The 26653-nt window shown below is 44.1% G+C and overlaps 1 protein-coding gene across 1 annotated transcript in view; it reads right to left on the bottom strand.

The window, feature by feature from the left end:
* xylt1 (xylosyltransferase I) overlaps positions 1 to 22105 on the bottom strand; it is a 286218-nt gene extending 264113 nt beyond the window's left edge. The window contains exon 1 of the mRNA XM_041206662.1: positions 21826 to 22105. Within this exon, the coding sequence (XP_041062596.1) occupies positions 21826 to 22029 (204 nt within the window). The 5' untranslated portion in view covers positions 22030 to 22105. The remainder of the gene's footprint in view (positions 1 to 21825) is intronic.
* Positions 22106 to 26653: the final 4548 nt, after the last annotated feature.

A 26653-nucleotide genomic window follows, 5' to 3' on the forward strand; every position in this document is an offset into this window, starting at 1 on the left:
CAACCCTCCCCACTCAGAGACCCCAGTACAGCCCAAACCCTGCAACCCACTAAAAGCCACCCCCACCTTACTGCTGGTCTGATAGGTAGAGATTTGCCTATGAAAGCGACGTGGTGCTGCCTGCGAAGCCTGGCGCTCATTATCACGAGTGCTGTGCAATGCAAGGTCGGTGAATGAATCGTGAAGTCATGAGCGCATCACAGGTTGCCAGGTGCACGTCGCTTATATCCCATTATGAAACGTGTCGTTCTAACTGCACACAATGTGCCCTGATGATCCAGCATGATCGGACCATTCCAGCGAGGAGTCCTTATAATCAGATGCAAGTTATTGACATGACATCCCTGACGTGCTGCCGCGGGAAACATGGCCTGCCATTAAAAGCTGGAGTGCACAAACGCAAACTTGCTTCAATACAATGCAAAACCAATTTTTGGCCTTCTCGCAACATTTTCCGCTCTCGCCCACCATGACACCTGCCACAAACAGGAATGGAAAATCCAGGCCTAAGAGTCAACACAGGCACAATTGGCTGTTTAGCCTCTGCATGTGCTGTACGTGTCGACACATTAACTGGATGAACAGTGAGCAGTGCCTGTCACTTTACTGCCCATCTGTTGCTTCTTTTTTAGTTCAAAATCCTGTGGCACAAGAACTAAAACAGTTTTGGTCTGTCTGGACTACTCTGATTGATCATTGGTTCGTGGGTTTATTTGGTGGGCAGTGCCTGGCACATGTGGAGGCATGTGGGACATGGGGAGGACTGGGACACATGATGCATGTGTGGCTGCCAATGGTTGGTGGCAGCAGCAGGGTGGGCCGAGAGACAGGGTTTGCTAGAGAACAGAAACAATGGAAGGTGAGGGAAGCCCAACAATAAAGCAACCCTGGATGTAAGGATTTCTTTCCATGAGCGATAGGGTGGGATTGATGGGAGGGATGGTGATCGCAAGGTCAGGATGGGGATAGCCTGGGAGGGATGGAAGGAATGGGATCAGGATGGCATGATAGATGGCACAGGATGGGGATGGCATAGGAGAGAGGGAAGAATGGAATGATGGAATTCATTAAGTGTGGCAAAATGGCAGGGGCAATTATTTAATATAACTTATTACTTGAATGCTATTCCTTCAGCAAAAATTAGGATTCACTAGATTTTGAAAGAAAATGTTTGAGAAAGCTGTCAGGTGAATTGAAAGATTCTATAGATGAAGATGTTAACAGTCCACATGGTCCAGAGTTTCTACACAGTCTAACTCCAATGGGCATGTCATCTGCACAAGCTCAGACTCAAGAGAGGAGCCGTTGTAATGTTGCTGTGAAACTTAAATCCCAAACAAGGACTTTGTCGTGAAACAAGATGGGTGGTTAGGAAGCTTTGATGATAGATGCTGAAATTATAACAAGCAGATTTCACAGAGACAGAGGGCAGGATTCTCCAGTTGGCGAGCGGGGTCGGGGCCCGCTCGCCAACATGTAAAATAACACAGGGTGACGTCGGGCGGGCATCCAGGTGTCACCGTGCGTCATTTAGATTTTCAAACTGTCAAAGGCCTAGTAAGGTCATTTAAATAGTAATTAATTCAATTACCTGAGCTGCCCGTCCAACCTCAAGGTTGGCGGGGGGGCAGGCGAAGAGCCCAGGCGGCCTTCGCATTTTTCATGAAACCTCATCCGAGGTTTCATGAAGTGTTTAAAAAGTCAATAAAAATTTTAAAAATAATCCTTTCACATGTCCCAGCCCAGACAGTGTCACATGAGGGGAAATGTTTTAAAAGTTTTTCTTTCCCTTTATTTAAATTTACACGTCAAACCGATCTCTGAGGCGCCTCAGGAAGATCTCTGTGCTCTTTCGCGCGCATGCACGGAAGAGTGCAGGGAATGACTCAGGGAACCGCACCCCCCCCCCCGCCCCACCCCCCGCCCGCACAGGGGGTGCTCAGCACTTCCGGGTGTGCGTCATGGGCCAATTAAGGCCTGCCCAAGTAAACTAATGGCATGTCCCCAATTAGGGGCGCCGATTGGGTTCGTGCCTGTGCCTGACCCCACACAACCCCCATCCCCACCAACGGAGGGAAAATTCAGCCCAGAGTGTTTACTCTTCGAATAATAATGAGCCTATCAATTGTAAACCTGCCTTTTCAACTCAGGAAACAGTTCCCAATTAGACTTTCATATTCAATGACGATAAACAAGTCACAAGACTCTTGGCAAACTTTGTATTTATATTCGTGTCCTATCTTTACACATGGCCAGTTTTATGTAGCTTTTCCAGAATGGGAAGTTTTGATTCTGTTAGCCTTTGGTGACAGAATAACTAGAAATCCTATATTTAAAGAAGCACTGTTCCAATAAAGATACTAATTTCACTACAAATGTTTTGCAGGTCTCTGCTGGTACTATATTATTTTTTCTTCTGTTCCTTCAATTTAAATGTTGTAAACTACATAATAATATATAATATAAAGAACAGCTGGCAAAGAACATGTAATTCAATCAAAGAGTGAAATTCTAGCTGTCAATAATTTTAATTAGGAAAAGAAATCGCGGTGAGATTTTCAGTTGAGTGGTTCGTCAAAGAGTGTTGTGGGTAACATGCAAGCAGTATATGAGCTGCAGAGAAACCTCAAGAATATATCACCTGCTGAAGCATGCTGCCAGCTATTGATAATATAGAGCATATAGGGTAAGGTTTCATCTGTACATTGTGGGTAAGAAAACGAAAAGCCTGATCTTTACAATTTCATTACACAAAGCACGCAGAGGAATCATTCTCCTGCAGTGAACAGTTTAATTAAGTGTCGCCTTGTCAACAATGCACCAAGGCCACACAGAACCACACTGTGCAGTAGATGTGGGGTCGCACCTAGGTGAAAATGTAATAAAACTGAAAATGGTTGCAGGCCTGATAGTATCTTGCAATAGGTTTTCATGTTAAAAAAGAAATCCCATGGTACCATTTTGAAGAGTGTCTTGGGCCAATATTTAGCCCACAGCCAACTTCATTGATACAAGTTATCAGGTCATTATCACAGTTGTCTGCTGGACCTTGCAGTGTACATTTTTTACATTGCCATAGTAACCACACTACAAAATAAAGGACTTAATTGGCTGATAAGCATTTTGAGATATTATGAGCTCATGAAGAGTCTAAGTCTATCTTGTTTTGATATATTTGACTAATGTATTAGTTATAAAAAGACACTGAAGGTCTGTGACCTTACTTCCCCATTCACAGTTGTCTCCCCTCTACCTCCCCGAAGGCAATGACTGGCTTAATTCCCACTAACACTCCTCACTCGGGGCCACTTCACACCTTGACTCCAGATAGTAAATGCTGGTACCTTATTCCACAGACAAGGTATCAGATCAGCACTCCCCAACCAATCGGCACTCAGTTTGCAGTAGGTCACTGGATAGTGATCAATTCAGCACAAAAAAGTGAAACCTTTCCAACCAAGTAACGTATTTTCTCACCAATTGTGTCAGCAGAACCTGCCTTCACTTATTTATACATTGAAATTTTTTCACTGTTTGAGAAATAATGCGCAATGCATTTTGATATCAGTATGCAACCTGTGGATCATTTCAGCACAAGTACCTAACTCGAAACATTGGAACAGGAGTAGGCCATTCAGCCCCTGAAGCCTGTTCTACCATTCAGTTACATTATACCTGCTCTGTATCTTCACCCCACTTACCCGCCATGGTTTCATAACGTTGCCTAATAAAAATCTACCAATCTCTGTTTTGAAATTTTCAATTGGCCGAGTCTCAACAGCACTTTTGGGGAGGGAGTGTTCCAGGTTTCCACTATCCTTTGTGTGAAGAAGTGCTTTTGGACATCACCCCTGAGCTGTCTAGCTCTAACTTTAAGGCTATGCCCACTTGTTCTAGATTCCCCAACACAATCAAAATCCCAGTGCTTGGGGCAAATTTATGTCCTTTGGTAAGGTGGGGTTGACATTGTAGCTCAGGGTGTGTGTAATGATCAGTTCTACAAGTTGACATGTATGAGAGAGATCTCAAAGTAAATATCACACTATTTTTCTATCACAGTTATTATTATATGAAATACCAAGACGACATGCTTTGTGGGAGAGCAGCTATAAATGATTGCTCATGGGTGGAATGATGATGAATAGTAAATTTAAAAAGAGAAATATCCTGCCATAGAGTGCGACCATATAAATAAAAAACTTTCATCGAGACTTAGAAAATAAGAGTAGGTCATTCAACCCTTTGAGCCTGCTCCGTCATTCAGTATGATCATTGCTGATCCTCTATCTCAACGCCCTACTCCCACTCTCTCCCCATACCCCTTGATGCCTTTAGAGTCTAGAAGTCTATTTCCTTCTTAAATATATTCATATATTCAGTGACTTGGCCGCCGCGGCCTTCTGCGGTAGAGAATTCCACAGACTCACCATTGTCTGAATGAAGAAATTTCTCCTCATCTCAGTCCTAAATGGCTTCCCCCCGTACCTTGAGACTGTGACCTCTTGTTCTAGACCACCCCCCCCCACCCTCACCCCCACCCACCCACCCCACCTGCCAGAGAAAACATCATCCCGAGAAAACATCATCCCTGTATCCAGTCCGTCTAGCCCTGTCAGAATTTTATACAATTCATTCTTTTAAACTCCAGTGAATACAGGCCTAGCCAGCCCAATCTCTCCTCATACGACAATCCTGCCATCCCAGGAATCAGTCTGGTGAATCTTCACAGCACTACTATAGCAAGTGTATCCTTTCTTAGGTAAGGAGACCAAAACTGCACTCAATACTCCAGGTGTGGTCTCACCAAATAATTTCAGCAAATAACGAGTGACACACATTGTGTATTAGAAATCTACTCATCGTGCCCTTTCTATCAGCATCATAGTCAATGGAAAAACCCCATTTTAATAAAGACTGATTTTTAAAAATAACTAGTTGTATTAGTTTGTGGTAGCTATGCAATCGGAAATTTGTACAGAATCCTCTAGAACGTTACGGATTATTTTTTGAAAAGATGGTGAAAATGGATTATAATTGGTTTGGGAAGATAGTTCGACAAAATTGGACACAACTCACAACTGAAATACATAGTTGTCCAATAGTCTGTGATTAAATAGTTCGCATTGATGCTGAAATAGTGAGGGAGATACTGGGCACAGAGGATTTTCCTGGCAAAGGTTCACTGGCTGTTATCAATTAGCAAAAGGTCATAGTCAAATGTTAGAATGTGTAACATACTTACCATCTGCAACATTAAGTAGTTAAGCCAAGAGGAAATTATTTGACATCACAATCTGCCATACGTTAATTAAATTGCTAACTCCAATCTTGGGCAATCACTAACATATAAATAGTTAAAGATTTTAGGATTAAAACATGGCTTCAAAATCTTCAAGGAATTAGGATACAATATTGGTAGTTCTATGGTTACCAAAATCCATGCCTTGGGTAGCCTTCTCAGCTGCACAATATGCAATTTGACTGCAGATGCTGATGCTGGCAAGACAGCTGAACATCGTGCTCATGTAGTGAATTGCAAGTACCAGGGAACAGAAAATCTAAAGTAACGCCCAACAGCTGCCTGATGTTACAAGTGAAAAACCACAGATTCCTTTGTCCCTCCGGGACTTGTCGTTGTATTTCATGTTGTCAGTGAAAAAAGCATTATTTATTTTCTTTCCTTGTGAATACGGTTACAGAATTTGTATAGTTCTGTAAAAAAACGAATCTATTATGGTGCAAAATTAACGCATGCACTAGTAAACCAAATGTTGGTTTCTTCTTCATTGAATTGTTACCTCATCAGACAATGAAAATTAACCCCTGCTGCCCTCTTCAGAATTACAGCTATTCCTAGAAAATAATTCCAAACTGAGCATATTGTTGAAAGGCAATGCTATGAGAAACAGCAACAATCAGTACTACAGCATGAACCTGTATAGTGGATGTTCTGTTAACGGTTAACTTTAAAAGTTGAGTAACTGGAGTCTAAATAATTGTAATTTTATTACTGGATATATGGTCCAGGTTAACACTTTGTTGAATTAAGCCGGAACAAAGTTTAAATCACCAGAACAATATAGACAGGTTTGTAATCTTGAGCCAGTACAACTATTTTCTTCATTGAGAAACCAAGGTGAAGGGATATCTAAGGTCCCAAGCACAGGACACCAGCAAGGTTGAGCAGAGTAAAGATGATGATGATAGCTATTATGGGTTGCAAAACTGGTTGCTATAAGGACTACATATGGTGGGCAATCATCTCTTCCAATCTTAGCCTCCAAATTCAACAGAAAAAGTCAATTAAGTTTCTCAAGCTGATCCAAAAACTAATTAAATTAATTTACAAGGGGTTTATTACCCAACCCATTGTTCAACTAAACAAACACCCAAACTCACATATCAATTCTATCTGACTCCGGTTCAGGAGGTTGGTACCCAAGCACTTAACTACATCAAGAGTGCTCCATCAAGTTTCATTCAGGAAAGAAACTTTGAAAAATGATGGAAGCATTTTAGAAAAGTAGATTTCAGAATTAAACAGCAAAGAAACTGATTTCGACGGGGCCACCCTCTTCATGCAGAATTGCTCGACAATCTTTTCTGTTGGCTTGTCAACAATTGGATCAAATACACAGATGGTTCTGAAGTCATACCATTGCACCACTTACGCTAGCTGTCACATTCACAAAAGTGCAAACAGTTATGCTTCTTCCCCTCACTGATGGAGAAATGAAGCCCTTTGTAAAGAAGGTCAAAAAGATGAGGAGATTGCCATGCCAATCCCAACATTCTGCTCATGTGTTAGACATGAGTCAGGATTCGGGGATCATTTGACTGAGCAGAGTTTTTTCTCTCTAGCCAGCTCTATCTGTAGTCGGCCTCATACTTCCACATGATGTTCTCAGCTCTCTGTACTTTAGGCAAGCTGCTGCATTAGATTTGTCACGTAGAACGGGGGCTGACGCAATATTCCCTCAACTATCTTTCTTTGCAAGGCCACTAACAGCCCACAACTGAAAAAATTAATCAATCTGTTGCTTTCAGCAAGATCGTCCCAGTTCTACTGTACTTATTCATTACAGAATAAAATAATGGATAGGAAAATGATTTCCAAATCTTCATACAACATCAAAAGCAAATTGAAGGTTTTCTATATAACTGTCACAATGCAGTCAGGGTCTACAAAGGAACCCCTCTGAAGTTCTTTGACAGTATGTGGGCTACCCTAGAATGACCTTCAACACTATAAGTCACTGCATTATTAGTGAATAAATTGTGTTTGGATTATAATGGACAGCAGAAATAAGAATTTATTAAAATCACTGCCAAGTGGATTAGGGGCATAAACACTAATGCAGGAATGTATTCATTCAAATGTCAAATAGAAGCTTTCATGATTTTCTAGAATAAACATGAGTAAAAACATTACTTAAAAATGGTCCAATCTGAGCAGGAACACTGCAGATATTTAAACATTGATAAAATATACTGATTTTGAATATTACTCAAATCATCTAAATGTAATAGAACTTAATGGGTCCAACTTCGTCTACCATTGTCCACAATGAATATTATTTTATATATTATTTGGAGGAAAGGGGAAAATAAAAGTTAAGCAAATGTAATTGGATTGCTCAATGTGATGGTTAACGAGTACAGATATTCATCCAGGAACAAAAGCAGAGGACGGAGCTTTCAATCTATGTCCTGAACTGGCCATCCCACTTACAGAAAAGCACTGGACTGCTGTTTGGACCAGTCAGGAACTGAACGTGAATAAATGCAAAACAAAATCATCAATCATTAATTGATATTCTGAGTAACACAGAGTTTCACAACTTTGCCCTGGGTTTCAGAGGGGTGGGGATAGAAACATGGGATTTCCTGGAAATCCTTTTTTTTTGGTGGGGGGGGGGAGAAGAGGAGGTGGTGGGGGACACAAGAACAGCCAAATTTAGCTGCAGGCCTTCACCACTGTTTTTTATTCCGATTCCCGCCTGGCAGTTGGCCAAGTTGACAGGCTGGCTAGCTGGAAAGCCAGGGGCCACTGGGGTCCATACCTAGCAATCAGGAAAGATCAGGGGGTTCGACTGGTGGGATCATGGCTCGCAGTCACCAGGGAAAGAAAGACTGCAGCTCAGAAGGGATCACAGGTTGGAGAGGGATGGACCAGGCAATCACAGCAGGCCAGTTTTAATTTTAACCCTCTCTAATGGATGGAAGGGTTAAATACTGACCTCTCACCGTCATGGGTCAATTGAGAATGATGAGATCAAATGGATCTGTTTCCACATGGTGTCAGCACCATAAAATCAACCGTGACATGAAGGAATGCTCAACACTCTCCTCGGCAGTGGTAACCGCAGCAACCATCAAGAAACCCACATCAGTGTGGCCCATTTGGTCAACACCCTTAACACAGGATTCAAGATCCACTCTTTCCTCATCAGAACACCATGTTGTAGTATGTGCCACCCACAGAATCACCACAGCAATTCTCCAGCCTTACTTTGAGAGAACATAAGAAATAGGAGCAGGAATAAGCCACTTGGCCCCTCAAGCCTACCCCGCCATTCAACAAGATCATCTGCTCTGCCCAGGCCTCAACTCCTCTTTCACACCAGCTCCTCATAGCCCTCAAATCCCCGATATTTCAAAAATCTATCTACCTCCTTTTTAAATACTTTAGGCGATCTAGCCTCCACAAATCTGAGGTATGAGAACATAAGAAATAGGAGCAGGAGATGGCATCCGTCTCTTCTCTGAGGGATCCATCACCATAAAGATCAAAAGTAGAGACCTTGTGGGAACACCATCATCTCCTAAGTTCCCTTCCAAATCACAAACTATCCCAAAGTGGACATGTATCGCCATTCCTTAATTTAGCTTGTGCCAAGATCCTGAAATTCCCTACCTAACATTATTTGGGAGCAACTAGACCATATGAACTGCAGCAGTTCAAGGAGAAAGTCTACACCTGCTTTCAGCTCACAAAAGGAAAGATGCTTTAACGTGTCTTCTTTGAATTTGGATTCCAGGAGCCCATCATTTATTAGCTGGACAACTCTGCCTTCTGGGCTAAGGTAAATGGATTTAATAGCACAAACAGTGCAAGCCAGCACCAAGATGTTGGGGGGCTGGCAAAATCAGATGAAAAGATGATAGAAGCAGCTCAAGTCCACTCATTCAGGAGAGATGGGGAGAAAATTTGGGTGGGGGTGCGTAAATAGGAAAAAATAAGTTAATCATTGGAATCAGTCACAAAATGTGTCCAACTGCTTGAAGAACCTGGGAAACATGCTGTATTCTCCTGAGAAATAGGCACAGATTTACAATAACTAGCAAAAGAACCAAAGATGGAGTGAAAAATGTTTTTTTATAAAATGCAGCAAGTGTTGTGATCTAGAATGCACTGCCTGAAAGGGTGGTGGAAGCAGATTCAGTAAGAATTTTCAAAAGGCAATTGGAAAAATGCTTGAAGGGGAAAAATTTGCAGGGTTCTGCGGAAAAGGCATGGGAGTATGACAAAACGAGCAGCTCTTTAGAGGAGGATAATATTTCACATCAACAAAAATGAAGTTATTAGATATCACTAAAATGGTCCACAAGCATGACAGGCTGAATGGCAGTGCTATATTAGTCTACATATTTGGATCAACCATTAATTGAGTGATTTTACTAATGAGGTTTGTCATGAGTAATCAGTAGATTAAAAGACACCCTCACAGTAATGACACCAAACAGCCAGATATAGATTTCTGTAGCCTGTACTATTCAGTTTCATTAAAATATGCAAATAATTTAATAATCATATGTTCACCCAAGAACATTGTCAAATCCTTTTTTTTTGTTGTTTCAAAATGTAAAAAACAATTAGCAATTTGATGAACAGTATTTCTCCTGAAATAATATCTTTTAGCTTGTATTAAAGGGCACAGATTTCAAATCTTCACAGTATATATCTTAATGCATTTCACGGTTAATCACCTAAGCTGCTTTACACTTTAATATGGCTTACTGGGGATTAGACCAGAAGTTAAGAAGATTTGCCTCCTAATACTTAACAGTATGAAAGATATTCCAGCCTTATGCCTCCATGGATGGCAATTTGTGGTTTTCTCTCTGCTCAAACTAAAGAAAAAAGCAGCATCAGTTGCCTCAGTATTACAGTGAACTTTACACTATTCACAAATATTTTACAGGCTCAAGGCAAATAATTATTGTTCTGGCAGCTTTGAATGATTAGCAAAAGCAAAATTGGAAGACTAGCCTGGACTCCACCAGGAATGCCGTATGCGCTCTACTGTATGGCCTCCCAACTTGGAGAAGGATTCAGTGAAGGGCAACAACACTGAATTAGGTATCACAAGGTGAAGCTATGGAGGAAATATTTATGCTGGGGGAAAAAACTCGGAGCAAGTCTTATTGAGATATTTGAGGTTCTGATACAGGCGATTTGAGACGCAGTAATACATAATTACCAATTCTACAAGGGGATACATCCCAAAGTTCAAGCAATTGAAGGTAAATAGTTTAGATTTAAAAATCATACACACAGGAAGATGAAGAGAAGAGGATACAAAGGGAGACTGCGGAGACGACAGAAGGATCAGGCTACCTAGGGAGACTGTGGATATAGAAAATAATGAGAATTCTCATTATATAAATATTTCCTACATAGAAAATATCCCAAGCTGCTTTACATGAGGGAAAGAAACAGAAAAAGCAAGTAACAGAAAGGACACTGATCCATGGCAAAGGGTCTAAAAGAGGCAACTTAAAACATGGTCCAACAAGGTAAGTATTGAGAAGGTTTTTAATGGTGGAAAGGCAGACAGATTTAGGGAGGCAGTTCCTTAGAGCAGAGATGATTAAAGGATCTGTAACCTGAGGAAGGGACAACTTACTATAGGCCAGAGTTGGAGGACTGGAAGGTACCAAGGCTGGAGGGTACTGCATTATACTTTGGGGGATGGAGAGCAGTGTAGATCATGAGTAAAGTAGTGAGTGGTAGGATATGGATGGTTGATTTTTGAAAGTTGGAGATTATAGAGTAAAGAAAAAATGTGAGTCAACAAGAGCAATAGTGCAGAAAGTGAATCTAGAGGTGAAAACGCATGGGCTTTGGTGATAAAAAGATTGAGGTGGGCATTAAGCAGTCTTGGTGCTGAAGATGATGTGCACTGTCAAGCCTGCTCCCCAATTCACTACAGTCATGGCTAATCTTGGGCTTCGACTTCAATTTTCCATCTGCTCCCCATATCCTGCTTCCTCTCTTCACCTTCCAGTATGTATGATTGTTAAATCTAAGCTATTTACCTTCACTTGCTTGAGCTTTGGGATGTGCCCCTTGTAGAATTGGTGATTAGATGTTATCACTTCTCAAATCACCTGTATCAGAATCTCAAATATCTCAATAAGATTTGCTCTGAGTTTTTTCCCCCAGCATAAATATTCCCAGTTTCCATAACTTTGATTCCCCCGAGAGACCAAACATTTGTCTATCCCAACCTTAAACGTATTCAATGATAGAGCATACACAACTTTCTGGGGTAGAGAATTCCAGATTCACAACCCTTAGAGTGAAGAAATTTCTCCTCATCTCAGTCCAAAATGGTCAGCCCCTTATCCTAAAATGGCCAGTGTTCCAGATTCCTCAGAAAGGGGAACAACTGCTCAACATCTATCCTGTCAAGCCTTTTCATAAATGTGAATGTTTCAACGAGATCACTTCTCAATCGTCTAAATTCCAGAGAATATAGGCTCTATTAACTCAGTCTCTTACCCTAGGTCAACCTCCTCGTCCCAGGGATCAGTCTAGTGAACCTTCACTGCACCACCTCCAATGCAAGATATATCCTTTCTTAAATACGGACACCAAAATTGCACACAGTTTTCCAGGTGTGGTATCACCAAAGGCCCAATTATATCAAGACTTCTTTATTCTTGTACTTCAATCTCCTTGCAATAAAGAACAACTTGTCATTTTTTTTCCTAATTATTTGCTGTACCTGCATGGCAACTTATGGTGTTCCTTGTACGAGTACACCCAAGTCTCTTTGAACATCAACATTTATAAATTTTGTAATAATTTTTTAAAATGTTCTGCTTTTCTATTCATGCAACCAAAGTGAATAACATCACATTTCCCCAAATTATATTCCATCTGCACCACCTTGTTGCCCACTCACTTAACCTGTACATCTCTTTGCAGCCTGAGTCCTCCTCACAGTTTGCATTCCCACCAAGCTTTCTATCATCAGCAAGCTTAGACACATTACTACCTGTCCTTCATCTAAGTCATTAATATAGATTGTAAATAGCTGAGGCCCCAGCACTGGTCCTTGCAGCACTCCATTAGTCATTGTATGTCAACTTGAAAATGCCCTATATACCCCAATCCTCTATCCATGCTAATATATCACCACAAACTCCAAGAGTCCTTACCATATGTATTAACATTTTGTGTGGGACCTCACCGAATGTATTTTGGAAATCCAAGTATACTATATCAACCAGTTCCTCTTTATCTACTCTTCCAGTTAAATCCTTAAAAAAACTGCAAAAGATTTGTCAAACAGGATTTTCCTTTCATAAAAACATGTTGACTTGTTCTAATCATACTATGTTTTTCTACGTGCATTGTTAAGACTTCATTAATAATAGATTCTGGCACTTTTCCAATGACTAATATTAGGCTAACTGGTCTGTAGCTCCCTGCTTTCTTACTCCTTCCTTAACTTGCAATCCGCTGGGACCATTCCAGGATCTAGGGAATTTAGGAAAATCATAACTAGTGTGCCCGCTATCTCTGCAGCTAACTCTTTTAGGACCCCTGGATGTAGACCGTCAGGTTCTGGGCATTTATTGGATTTGAGTTACTCCAGTACTTTTTTCCCTTCTGATATTAATCACCTTAATTTCATCACTCCTATTCGAGCTTGGGTTACACTCTATTTCTGGTATGCAACTTGTGCCTTCCACTGTGAAGACAGACAAAATATTTGTTATTGGACATGAAGAGAGATGGGAACGGAGTTAAATTTGTGCTGTTGGGCTAAAATAAAGGGTTCTGTCTTCCCCCTGCTCAGTTGGAGAAAGTTTCAAATCAGCCACGATTTGATGACAATCAGACAACCTTGCTGTGGATAATTCAGTAACCATTTCCGGCAACCGCATAAGTATGGACATCAGAAGAGGGCAGGGTGAAGCTTAATGTGATATTCTGATGTTTCAATAACTTCCTGACACCTAGGTCAGGCTTTTCAATTGGCATTGGGCCAGAAGCATATCTTGGTATGTTATTAAATAATAATATGTTTATGTTCTTAGCAGAGCTGCAAGCATTAATGCTGATTAAACTAATACAAATAAAAAAATGTTAAAGAGATTTTAATGTGGATGACTTACTCGATCCCAATTTCACAATTAAACGAAGTGCAACCAAACACATTGATTTACTTCAGCCTGTAGTGCTGGAAGAGTTTTCAGACAGTCAGTTTGCTGTCGGAACATGCGTCTGTGAAAAACTGCAGTATGGGCTGCCACAGATGCCATCAGATATCAGCACATTGCATTATTGTCTTGAAAATCATTCCACACCAGATTGATCAGAATGCAGAGGGCTGCAGGTATACACCAGTATTAACTCATTTTCACAGCTAGTGATCTGATCACATAATATGTCGGCAATGTGGTCTCAGGTATATTAGTTGATTCTTGCCACTAGCTGTGGAGCCATGGTAGTACAGTAGCAGCTGTGTACCACATCATTTGTACTGAAGGAAATACCAGCAATTTTGTAACTGTTGAAGTCTGATTAGAAGCAATTCATAATTGATTTTTGTAGATTTAAAAATGAATACTAATTATTGCACATCTCGAGTACCACTCAACACCATACCAGAATGGGGTGAGAAAGGGAAATTTTAAATGCACAAATTTAAGCCTGAAACTAACATCAGTAAATTAATTTAAATATCAAATCCATATCAAAAATTGTAAAAACTGAAACAAAAGTTTCCCCAACATTTCTCTTGCCTGTTGCCCTAATCATCTTGTGTGCGAGTTGTCTGCATTCTCGTAATAGCTGTGTCTCTTTAATGAATATATGCACAAATAGAATTTCATTTATATCAAACCTTCTCATTATCTCCAAGAAACATCCCAAGGTTATTTGCACATATTTAATTAAATTGTGCAGCTACCATAATTAGGTGAATGTAAAAACTTGGTTTGGAGAAAACATGCTTGCTTAACAAGGTGACTAACAGAACAAGATTGTGTAGCAGATCTTTAAGAAATCTTTTGGAAAATGAACTCCAATCCATTCTACAAATATCTCCTTAATCGTTCTGATTTACTAAGATCAAGTATTTAATTAGAAACCTTAATTCATTCTTTTTACTGATTATTCAGTGATGCTAAAAGGAGTTTCTGTCAGTGGTGAAGTTCGCGATTCTCATTGTGACTTATCATTTAAACAATATCAATAATAGAAAATACAGCGAGTTAAGTTGAAAAAGAATTGAGATTTGTTTGTAATATACAACTTAGTGACAAGACTTTGTCTCCAGCAGATTTCCCACCATTGTAAAACACCAAATATTTTTAAAATTATTATTCCAATTATTTAAGTATGCCCAAAACAAAGGTAGCTGCTGGTGTTTAACTTTTTTTGCAGAGACACTTCTGACAATTAAGATGATAACATCTGATGAGACAACTGCTGTATTTGCAGCTTAATACTGCAAGGGTTTAAAAAGCAATTCTCTTAGATCCTTCTATGCTCCTCTAATGGTGACCTTATGTTCTCACATTAAATGACAGAACTGTACTGGGTTAAATTGGTTTACAGGACATTGACCTTTACTTGGTAATTGAGATTAAGCAATTAGAGCCAATAAAAAGTGACAGGGAAGTCTCCAATAGGGGCTCAATGTTGAGAGATTGCACAGTAACGGTCAGAGCTGGGGGGAAAGACATCCAGACAATTATTATGCAGGACTGTATCTCACTGCAATGCCATGGCAGAGTGACAGGACTAGCCCTGGAGCTGCAGCTGCCTCTGCCTCCAGAGCTTGTTCATCAAACATCACCTAAAGGTTGGTTTCACAGTTCACTCAGCCTCAGGCCAACATTCCAACACTACCATCTCAAGTCTGCAGCTAAATGTTGCAGAGAATATTAAAGAGCTGCGCTCCTAAGCATCAGCACTTTGAAATAAAACAATGGCTTTCTCTGAAAAAGATTTTTCTTTAAGAATAAAAATCCAAATGCTGCTACCCCTAGGAAAATGAGGCCAAGCTCAGCATGGAGGAATGCATAAGTCTAGCTGAGGACCCCAGTTGGAGTCAGAGAGCCCTCTATACAATCTACTACATCAAACTAACAATTTCACTTAACATTGAGGGCTTTATATTATTCTAAAAAGATAATTTTCTTCACAAATTCACAAGTATCAAGTCGCATGATTTTGTGTGGACTATTTCAATAGTCATGAAATCCGTTAATAAACATTCCCTGTGGCATACACAGCAAGACTTTTTTAAACTACATTTCAAAATGCTCTTACACGTGATGTTAAAAGAACAAAAAAAAAGCGAAATCACATCGAATGAAATGGTGTTCCATAATAATAACCCAGTAAAATAGCTGCTCTATTAAAAATATTTAAATAATTCACTCCATTAAAAACAGCATGATATATGGTTAAATGCACAATGCTTTTACAGTTTGAAGAAGGGGAGGCAGTCATGTGAATGAATCGCTCCTACTATTAAACTGCTGACTCGTTTTAGATGGTATTTACATACCAAGCAACCAAGAACTTCAACTCCCATTGCCCAATGTACAGCAAAAGCGGTTTTGCATTTGAGCGCTAAAATGGGCCACCAAAGATCTCAACAAAAAGCCAATTCATAGCCAGATGTGTATCAAACGGTAACTGTGAAATAGTGTAAACTTCCTTAAAACATATCTCAACAGTTCAACACTGAATGCAAGGAAAGAACCAGAATGACTGATTCACCATGAGGACCCATCTCTCTCCACCTGCCTGTCACCATCCCAACCATCTCAATCTCTTTCCCCCTCTAACAACGACCATTCCAAATCTCCACTTCTAACTTTCACAGGCACTGACTGTAATTATCACCATCTCGTGTCAACATTTCTTAAACCACCTAGAACCATCTCCATCTGTGCCCATGTCCCAGCACTGTCCATAACTACTCCCAGCTTCTTCCTACTCCACATCACAGTCACAACTATCTCTGTCAGGACAGTTCCGTTTCCGTCCATTTCTTGGGAATGGGGGGAAAGACATCCAGACAATTATTATGCAGGACGGTATCTCACGGTGTCCGCACCGCCCTGTCACCACTTTTAACCTCTGCAACACTGTCTGCCTCCCAGATCCACCAGAACTATCTCCAACCACCTCGCTGTTCTCTTCACTTCTACCAATGCCTGGCTCAAGATCAGAACATTTTCCTATTGGTGAAAAACTCAGCAGGTCTGACAGCATCTGTGCAGGGGGAAACAGAGTTAACGTTTTGAGTCTGTAAGACCCTTCTTCTGAAGAGTCATAGGGACTTGAAATGTTAACTCTGTTTCCCTCTCCACAAGTGCTGTTAGACCCTGCTGTGTTTTTCCAGCATTTTCTGTTTTCATTTTAGATTTCCGGCACCCACAGTATTTTGCTCTTAACTTTCCTATTCTACCCTCTTTTCTGCACTCCACGTCTACCCTTCACTTTGAAATGACTGGACCTTATTTCCACCTCTGTCTCCACGATCCAGCCAGAGCCACATCTTTACCTATTCTCTAACAGGAACCACCTCTCTACTTGCCTTCCAGATACTATCAGTGCTAGCCACATCTTCCTTTGCGATCCAGCATCATTACATGTTATTTCTGGTCGCCTCTCTGACAGAGCCAGACCCCTGTGTGCTTTTTTGTTTTTCACCTCCGACCACGGAGTGAAACAACCAGGCTGCTCTCTTCCGCTTTCCCTGCTTGACATTCACCAGAATTTGGATACTTGAGGCAGGCTCAAAGACCAGCGCGGGATTTCCACTGCTTTTCTCACTGATGTGGAAATGCCGTTCCTCGCCCCGTTCACCATCGAGGTTTTCTGCTGCCTGGGAATGCGGAATGGGGACGATCACAGGGCTAGCACGTTAGAAAGGTGTACATGATCTGGCTGGGTGGGTTCCACGCTGTATTTCCTGGGTTCCTTTCTCGAAAGCGCGGGGGGGGGGGGGGTGCAGGTTCAGTTTTGTAACACCGCGGGGAGTTTCTGCAGCTCTTATATTACTACAAAAAGGACAGAACGTCTTGTCTCTGAAATATCCATCAACCCCGCACCACCACCACCACCACCACCACCCCCCGCCCCCCTCCTCAATATACTTGGAAACGGGTTCAGCGCTAGGCTCTCCCTCCAGGGAAACATGCCCACAAATCACCATGCGGTCCCCTCTCTCTTTTTTTTGTGGGGAACTGGGGTAAAATCAAGGGCTGGTGTCCAGCTCGCACTGCTCTCTGCACACACGGGGAGGGGAGGGGAGGGGGTTGTTCAATGCCGACACCGAGGGACTGCTCCTGCCGATGTGACTGTGTGCAGCCTACCAGGGGCATTCAGCCTGGGGATCTGACCATGTCTCTCAGTCCACACGGGAAGCTGGGTCCCCGTTCCTCATTCGAGGTGCTGCCTTTACACCCTCGTTAGTTTTAAGTGATGTCGGATTCACGAGGGTGTGTTTGCCTCTACCACCCCATCCCACCCCACTCCCCACTCCCCACCCTCACTCCCCGGCAGTGGGTAAGTTCCCCACTCCCCACCCTCACTCCCCGGCAGTGGGTAAGTTCCCCACTCCCCACCCTCACTCCCCGGCAGTGGGTAAGTTCCTATCTTTCTCTCTCCCCACCCCCCACCCCCCCCCCCCAAAAAAAAAAACCCCATGTTTTTGGACAGGGCTCTTGGTGTTCCGTCCGTTTTGAGGGATGAGCTTTAACCGAGAGAGAGAGAGAGAGAGAGAGAGAGAGACCGGTCTGAAACTCTGGAAGAGCAGTCTTCCTTCCCATCACAATAGCGAGGGGAGGGGGAGCCACAGGCACGAAGAGAAAACCAGCAGCTTTAACGATGCTAATCGCAGAATAACAATGGGTGGGCTCCTGATGGACCGCAAGTTTTCATTTTGGAAGGACGGTTTGCAGGAATAGTGTGTGTGTGTGTGTGTGGGGGAGAGAGAGAGAGAGAGAGAGAGACGTCCAGAAAATACCCACCCGGGATGGGCTCTGCTCAGGGTTCTCTTCTGAATATTTCTGAAGCTGCCTTTTAAACAGCTACTTCCCAAACAAGCAGTTGAAATGTGTGGGGGGGTGGGGGGGGGGGGGGGAAATAACACGATGTGGTCAACACACAGAAAAGATCCAGGCATCCCTGAGCCACAGTGTGACAAGTTCGACGCACTGTTGACAATAAAATGCCAAACACTTAATTTCTCTACAATTTCCAGTGTGACATGAAATGTGAGGAGGACGATTCGATTTCGCAGTTTAAACTGAGCTCAGCCCTGTATGTACAGCGCAAGGTAATCAAGCGGGGATCGACGTGCTGTTGAAACATTGCACATCTGAACAACGCTTTATTCCCCCCCCACCACACTCACCACACTCAATGATAAACCCCCCAAACCAGCAAATACAAATCAGTAAATCAGGGAATCTATCGATTCTGGGGAGGGGAAACAGGAGGAAGCGTGAAAACATGAGACACGTTTGCAAAAAAAAATAACACCAGAGACAGAGAGAGAGAGAGAGAGAGAGACAGGGAGAGATAGAGACAGAGACAGGGAGAGAGAAACAGGCAGAGACAGAGAGAGAGAGAGACAGAGACAGGGAGAGAGATAGAGACAGAGACAGGGAGAGAGAGAGACAGAGAGAGAGAGACAGAGACAGGGAGAGAGTCAGAGAAACAGGTAGAGACAGAGAGAGAGACAGAGACAGGGAGAGAGAGAGAGAGAGAGAGACAGAGACAGGGAGAGAGAGAGAGAGAGAGAGACAGGGAGAGAGTCAGAGAAACAGGTAAGAGACAGAGAGAGAGAGACAGAGACAGGGAGAGAGAGAGAGAGAGAGAGAGACAGGGAGAGAGTCAGAGAAACAGGTAGAGACAGAGAGAGAGAGACAGAGACAGGGAGAGAGAGAGAGAGAGAGAGAGAGAGACAGAGACACAGAGAGAGAGAGACAGAGACAGGGAGAGAGAGAGAGAGAGAGAGAGAGAGACAGAGACACAGAGAGAGAGAGACAGAGACAGAGAGAGAGACAGAGAGAGAGAAGGAGAGACAGACAAACTGAGAGAGAGAGACGGACTGAGAGACTGATTGAATGTCAATGAATGAATGAGGTTGGTCTGGGGAGGGAGGTCCTGGTTTTAAACCGGCTGGGGGCTGGGGGCTGGTGGTTGGGGTTTCGGGTAGGGAATGGGGCAGAGGAGGAGGAAAATCTAAAGTGAGGTAGAGTCCCCTTGGAGAGCCCAGAGACTCAGCATCAGGACCAAGGCTGCACTATCGGCACAAACTTCCCAGTGGAGCAGAGGCTCCCTCACTCCCTCCATCACTCATTCCCCTTTCCCTCCTTCACTCACTCCCTCCCTCAGCCCCTCCATCACTCACCCCCTCATTCCCTCCTCCCTCACTCATTCCCCCTTCCCTCCTTCACTCCTCCATCACTCACCCCCTCCCTCAGCCCCTCCATCACTCACCCCTCCCTCAGCCCCTCAATCACTCATTCCCTCCTCCCTCACTCCCTCCCTCCATCCCTCCCTCACTCGTCACTCTAACTCAGCAAGTTGTGTGTGGATGTTTCTACTGCTGCGGTGAGGGGGTGAGGGGGGTGAAGGGGGTGAGGGGGGGGAAGGGGTGAGGGAGTTGAAGGGGGTGAAGGTGAGGGTGAGGGGGTGGTGAGGTTGAGGGTGAGGGGAGGGGGCGAGGGTGAGGGTGAGGAGGGTGATGAGGGGGTGAGGGTGAGGGTGATGAGGGTGAGGGTGAGGGGAGGGGGTGAGGGTGAGAAGGGTGATGAGGCTGAGGGTGAGGGGAGGGGGCGAGGGTGGTGGTGAGGGTGAGTGATGAGGGGCTGAGGGTGAGGGTGATGAGGGTGAGGGGTTGAGGAGGGTGAGGGGAGTGAGGGTGATGAGGTTGAGGGGGTTGAGGGGGTTGAGGAGGGTGAGGGTGAGGGTGAGGGTGAGGGTGATGAGGGTGAGGGTGATGAGGGTGAGGGTAGTGAGGGTGAGGGGAGTGAGGGTGAGGGTGAGGGTGATGAGGGTGAGGGGAGTGAGGGGAGTGAGGGTGATGAGGGTGAGGGGAGTGAGGGTGATGAGGGTGAGGGGAGTGAGGGTGATGAGGGTGAGGGGAGTGAGGGTGATGAGGGTGAGGGGAGTGAGGGTGAGGGGGTTGAGGAGGGTGAGGAGAGTGAGGGTGATGAGGGTGAGGATGATGAGGGTGAGGGGAGTGAGGGTGATGAGGGTGAGGGGAGTGAGGGTGATGAGGGTGAGGGGAGTGAGGGTGAGCGGGTTGAGGAGGGTGAGGGGAGTGAGGGTGATGAGGGTGAGGGTGAGGGGAGTGAGGGTGATGAGGGTGAGGGGGTTGAGGAGGGTGAGGGTGAGGGGAGTGAGGGTGAGGGTGAGGGGAGTGAGGGTGATGAGGGTGAGGGGAGTGAGGGTGATGAGGGTGAGGGGAGTGAGGGTGATGAGGGTGAGGGGGTTGAGGAGGGTGAGGGTGAGGGGAGTGAGGGTGAGGGTGAGGGGAGTGAGGGTGATGAGGGTGAGGGGAGTGAGGGTGATGAGGGTGAGGATGATGAGGGTGAGGGTGATGAGGGTGAGGATGATGAGGGTGAGGGGAGTGAGGGTGATGAGGGTGAGGATGATGAGGGTGAGGGGAGTGAGGGTGATGAGGGTGAGGGGAGTGAGGGTGATGAGGGTGATGAGGGTGAGGGGAGTGAGGGTGATGAGGGTGAGGGGAGTGAGGGTGATGAGGGTGAGGGGAGTGAGGGTGATGAGGGTGAGGGGAGTGAGGGTGATGAGGGTGAGGGGAGTGAGGGTGATGAGGGTGAGGGGAGTGAGGGTGATGAGGGTGAGGGGAGTGAGGGTGATGAGGGTGAGGGTGATGAGGGTGAGGGTGATGAGGGTGATGAGGGTGAGGATGATGAGGGTGAGGGGAGTGAGGGTGATGAGGGTGAGGGTGATGAGGGTGAGGGTGATGAGGGTGATGAGGGTGAGGGTGATGAGGGTGATGAGGGTGAGGGTGATGAGGGTGAGGGTGATGAGGGTGAGGGTGATGAGGGTGAGGGGAGTGAGGGTGATGAGGGTGAGGGTGAGGGGAGTGAGGGTGAGGGGAGTGAGGGTGAGGGTGATGAGGGTGATGAGGGTGAGGGGAGTGAGGGTGATGAGGGTGAGGGGAGTGAGGGTGATGAGGGTGAGGGTGATGAGGGTGAGGGTGATGAGGGTGAGGGGAGTGAGGGGAGTGAGGGTGAGGGTGATGAGGGTGAGGGTGATGAGGGTGAGGGGAGTGAGGGGAGTGAGGGTGAGGGGAGTGAGGGTGATGAGGGTGAGGGTGAGGGGAGTGAGGGTGAGGGGAGTGAGGGTGAGGGTGATGAGGGTGATGAGGGTGAGGGTGATGAGGGTGAGGATGATGAGGGTGAGGGTGATGAGGGTGAGGGTGAGGGGAGTGAGGGTGAGGGTGATGAGGGTGATGAGGGTGAGGGTGATGAGGGTGAGGGGAGTGAGGGTGATGAGGGGTGGGGGGGGGGCGGTTCACGTACCAAAGCTTGTCCGGGGAAGGCAGCTCCTCTCCGGGGGACCTCTCGGATGTGTCTCCCTCTCTGCTCCCCGCCGCTCTCCCCCTCGCCGTCCAAGCTGCTAAAATTCCACACCAGCAGGGTCTGCACCAGGAGGATGCTCAGCGCCACGATCGCCGCCGATTTCGAGCGCCGCGCCAACTTTCGCCCGCACGCCCCGGCCACCATTTTCAGTGTGAAAGCCGCTCGGCTCCGCTCCGCTCCCCCTCAGCCCCTCAGCCGCTCAGCGGACAGCACCTCCAGCCGCGAGAGCCGGCCGGCACGGCCCGGCCCGGCACGGCCCGCCCAGCCAATCACAGCGCGGCGCAGGGCCCCGGACAGCCAATCGCAGCCAGAGGCCGGCCCTGCGCCAGGGAACCCAATCACAGCCCCGGCACCGGCACCCACAGCCAATCACAACCCGCAATGCGCCTAAGGGGGGGGGGGGGGTGGGGGCGGGGGCATCAAACAACACTCGCCCCACCCCCCCCCCCCCCCCCCCCCCGGCGCCGTCCATGGGAGCCAATCATAGTACAGCCCAGGTCCGCGGAGCCAATCACAGCCCTGCACTGGTCCGCCAAGCCAATCAAAGTACAGCCTCAGAACGTGGAGTCAATCACACCCCAGCACCAGCCCAGGGAACCAATGATAGCCAAGCCCGGGACACGGTGACCCAATCACCGTCCGGCTCAGGGGGACCAATCAGCGCCCGGATTCATGCCTAACAACCAAATACACAACAGGCCGGGGAACCAATCACAGCCCAGTACCATCCCGGGGACATGGAGGACGGCGCCGGCCCTAGTAGCCAATCATAGCACGGCATGGGCCTGTGGAGCCAATCACAGCCCAGAACCTACCTACACACCCAGCACTGTCCCAGACAACCAATCACAGCTCGGTTCGGGATCCCTGTAGCCAATTATTGCCCAGAACTGACTCCGACCTGCAAATACTAGCTCCTCCAGCCAATTACCTTCTAATCTCTCTCAGGGCAGCCAATCACAGCCTCTTCCCAGTCACTCAAACGCTGCTCAGCCGGGCTAGCCAATGGAGAACCAGCGCCGTCTAGACCAATCGAGAGCTAAAGGTTAAAAGATAAGGCGGGAGTGATTGGACAGTTCTTCCGGACGATAACCAATTACGCTGGCGGGTGACGTTATGACGTCACCGTGGGAAAGTCTTCGCTTGTTCCATTGAGGAAATATAGCGGCGACAGAGAGAGAGAAAAGGATACAGAGAGAGAGAAAAGGATAAAGAGAGAGAGAAAAGGATTGAGAGAGAGAGAAAAGGATAGAGAGAGAGTGAAAAGAATAAAGAGAGAGGATAAAGAGAGAGAGAAAAGGATAAAGAGAGAGAGAAAAGGATAAAGAGAGAGAGAAAAGGATTGAGAGAGAGAGAAAAGGATAGAGAGAGAGTGAAAAGAATAAAGAGAGAGGATAAAGAGAGAGAGAAAAGGATAAAGAGAGAGAAAAAAGGATAATGAGAGAGAGAAAAGGATAAAGAGAGAGAGAGAAAAGGATAATGAGAGAGAGAAAAGGATAAAGACAGAGAGAAAAGGAAAGAAAGAGAGAAAAGGATAGAGAGAGAGAAAAGGATAAAGAGAGAAAAGGATAAAGAGAGAGAGAGAAAAGGATAATGAGAGAGAGAAAAGGATAGAGAGAGAGAAAAGGAAAGAAAGAGAGAAAAGGATAGAGAGAGAGAAAAGGATAAAGAGAGAAAAGGATAAAGAGAGAGAGTAAAGAATAAAGACAGAGAGAGAGAAAAGGATAAAGAGAGAGAGAGAAAAGGATTGAGAGAGAGAGAAAAGATACAGAGAGAGAGAAAAGGATAAAGAGAGAGAGAAAAGGATTGAGAGAGAGAGAAAAGGATAGAGAGAGAGTGAAAAGAATAAAGAGAGAGGATAAAGAGAGAGAGAAAAGGATAAAGAGAGAGAAAAAAGGATAATGAGAGAGAGAAAAGGATAAAGAGAGAGAGAGAAAAGGATAATGAGAGAGAGAGAAAAGGATAAAGACAGAGAGAAAAGGATATATATAGAGAGAGAGAAAAGGATAGAGAAAGAGAGAAAAGGAAAGAAAGAGAGAAAAGGATAGAGAGAGAGAAAAGGATAAAGAGAGAAAAGGATAAAGAGAGAGAGTAAAGAATAAAGACAGAGAGAGAGAAAAGGAGAGAGAATAAATGATAGAGAGAGAGAAAAGGATAAAGAGAGAGAAAAGGATAAAGAGAGAGAGGGAGAGAGAAAAGGATACAGAGAGAGAGAGAAATGGATAAAGAGAGAGAGAAAAGGATAAAGAGAGAGAGAAAAGGATAAAGAGAGAGAGTAAAGGATAAAGAAAGTAAAGGATAAAGAGAGAAAAGGATAAAGAGAGAGAGAAAAGGATAAAGAGAGAGAGAAAAGGATAAAGAGAGAGAGAGAAAAGGATAAAGAGAGTAAAGGATAAAGAGAGAAAAGGATAAAGAGAGAGAAAAGGATAAAGAGAGAGAGAGAAAAGGATAAAGAGAGAGAGTAAAGGATAAAGAGAGAGAAAAGGATAGAGAGAGAGAGAAAAGGATAGAGAGAAAAGGATAAAGAGAGAGAGAAAAGGGTAAAGAGAGAGAGAGAAAAGGATAAAGAGAGAGAAAGTGATAAAGAGAGAGAAAAGGATAGAGAGAGAGAGAAAAGGATAAAGAGAGAGAGAAAAGGATAAAGAGAGAGAAAAGGATAAAGAGAGAGAGAAAAGGGTAAAGAGAGAGAGAGAAAAGGATAAAGAGAGAGAAAGGGATAAAGAGAGAGAGAGAGAAAAGGATAAAGAGAGAGAGAGAGAGAAAAGGATAGAGAGAGAGGGAAAGAGAGAGAGAGAGAAGGATACAGAGAGAGAAAAGGATACAGGGAGAGAGAAAAGGATAAAAAGAGAGAGAAAAGGATAAAGAGAGAGAGAAAATGATAAAGAGAGAGAAAAGGATAAAGAGAGAGAGAAAATTATAAAGAGAGAGAGAAAAGGATAAAGAGAGAGAGAGAAAAGGATAGAGAGAGAGAGAAAAGGATAGAGAAAGAGAGAAAAGGATACAGAGAGAGAGAAAATGATAGAGAGAGAGAAAAGGATAACGCGAGAGAGAGAAAAGGATACAGAGAGAGAGAAAAGGATAAAGAGAGAAAAGGATAAAGAGAGAGAGAAAAGGATAAAGAGAGAGAGAGAAAAGGATAAAGAGAGAGAAAAAGATAGAGAGAAAGAGAGAGATAAAGAGAGAGAGAGAGAGATAAAGAGAGAGAGAGAAGGATACAGAGAGAGAGAAAATGATAAAGAGAGAGAAAAGGATAAAGAGAGAGAGAAGGATAAAGAGAGAGAAAAGGATAGAGAGAGAGAGAAAATGATAGAGAGGGAGAAAAGGATAAAGAGAGACTGTAAAGGATAGAGAGAGAGTAAAGGATAGAGAGAGAGTAAAGGATAGAGAGAGAGAGAAAAGGATAAAGAGAGAGCAAAGGATACAGAGAGAGAAAAGGATAAGGATAGAGAGAAAAGGATACAGAGAGAAAAGGATAAAGAGAGAGAGAGCAAAGGATACAGAGAGATAAAAGGATAACGAGAGAGAAAAGGATAGAGAGAGAGAGTAAAGAATAGAGAGAAAAAAAGGATAAAGAGAGAGAAGGATAAAGAGAGAGAGAAGGATAAAGAGAGAGATAAAGAGAGAGAGATAAAGAGAGAGAGAGAAGGATACAGAGAGAGAGAAAATGATAAAGAGAGAGAGAAAATGATAAAAAGAGAGAAAGGGTTAGAGAGACAATAAAGGATAGAGAGAGAGAAAGGATAAAGAAAGAGAAAAGGATAAAGAGAGAGAAAAGGATAATGATAGAGAGAAAAGGATACAGAGAGAGAGAAAAGGATAAGGAGAGAGAGAGAAAAGGATAAAGAGATAGAAAAAAGGACAAAGAAAGAGAGAAAAGGATAAAGAGAGAGAGAAGGATAAAGAGAGAAAGAGAATGATACAGAGAGTGAGATAAAGAGAGAGAGAAAAGGATACAGAGAGGGATAAAAGGATAAAGAGAGAGAAAAGGATAAAAAGGGAGAAAGGGATAGAGAGAGGGTAAAGGATAGAGAGAGAGAAAAGGATAAAGAGAGAGAAAAGGATAAAGATAGAGAGAAAAGGATACAGAGAGAGAGAAAAGGATAAGGAGAGAGAGAGAAAAGGATAAAGAGATAGAGAGAAAAAAGGATAAAGGGAGAGAGAAAAGGATAAAGAGAGGGAGAAGGATAAAGAGAGAGAGAGAAGGATACAGAGAGAGAGAGAAAAGGATAAAGAGAGAGAGAAAAGAATAAAGATAGAGAGAAAAGGATAAAGAGAGAGAAAAGGATACAGAGAGAGAGAGAAAAGGCTAAAGAGAGATAGAGAAAATGATACACAGAGAGAGAAAAGGATACAGAGAGAAGGAAAAGGGTACAGAGAGAGAGAAAAGGATAAAGAGAGAGAGAGAAAGATAAAGAGAGAGAGAGAAAAGGATACAGAGAGAGGGAGAAAAGGATACAGATAGAGAGAAAAGGATACAGATAGACAGAAAGGGATACAGCGAGAGAGAGAAAAGGCTAAAGAGAGATAGAGAAAATGATACAGAGAAAGAGAAAGGGGCACAGAGAGAAGGAAAAGGATACAGAGAGAGAGAGAAAAGGATAAAGAGAGAGAGAAAAGGATACAGAGAGAGGGAGAGAAAAGTATACAGAGAGTGAGAAAAGAATACAGATAGAGAGAAAAGGATGCAGAGAGACTGAGAGAAAAGGATGCAGAGAGAAAAAGATAGAGAGAGAAAAGGATAAAGAGAGAGAAAATAATAAAGAGAGAG

Source organism: Carcharodon carcharias, chromosome 15 (genome assembly GCF_017639515.1).
Source record: "Carcharodon carcharias isolate sCarCar2 chromosome 15, sCarCar2.pri, whole genome shotgun sequence".
In the NCBI taxonomy this organism is placed as follows: domain Eukaryota; kingdom Metazoa; phylum Chordata; class Chondrichthyes; order Lamniformes; family Lamnidae; genus Carcharodon; species Carcharodon carcharias.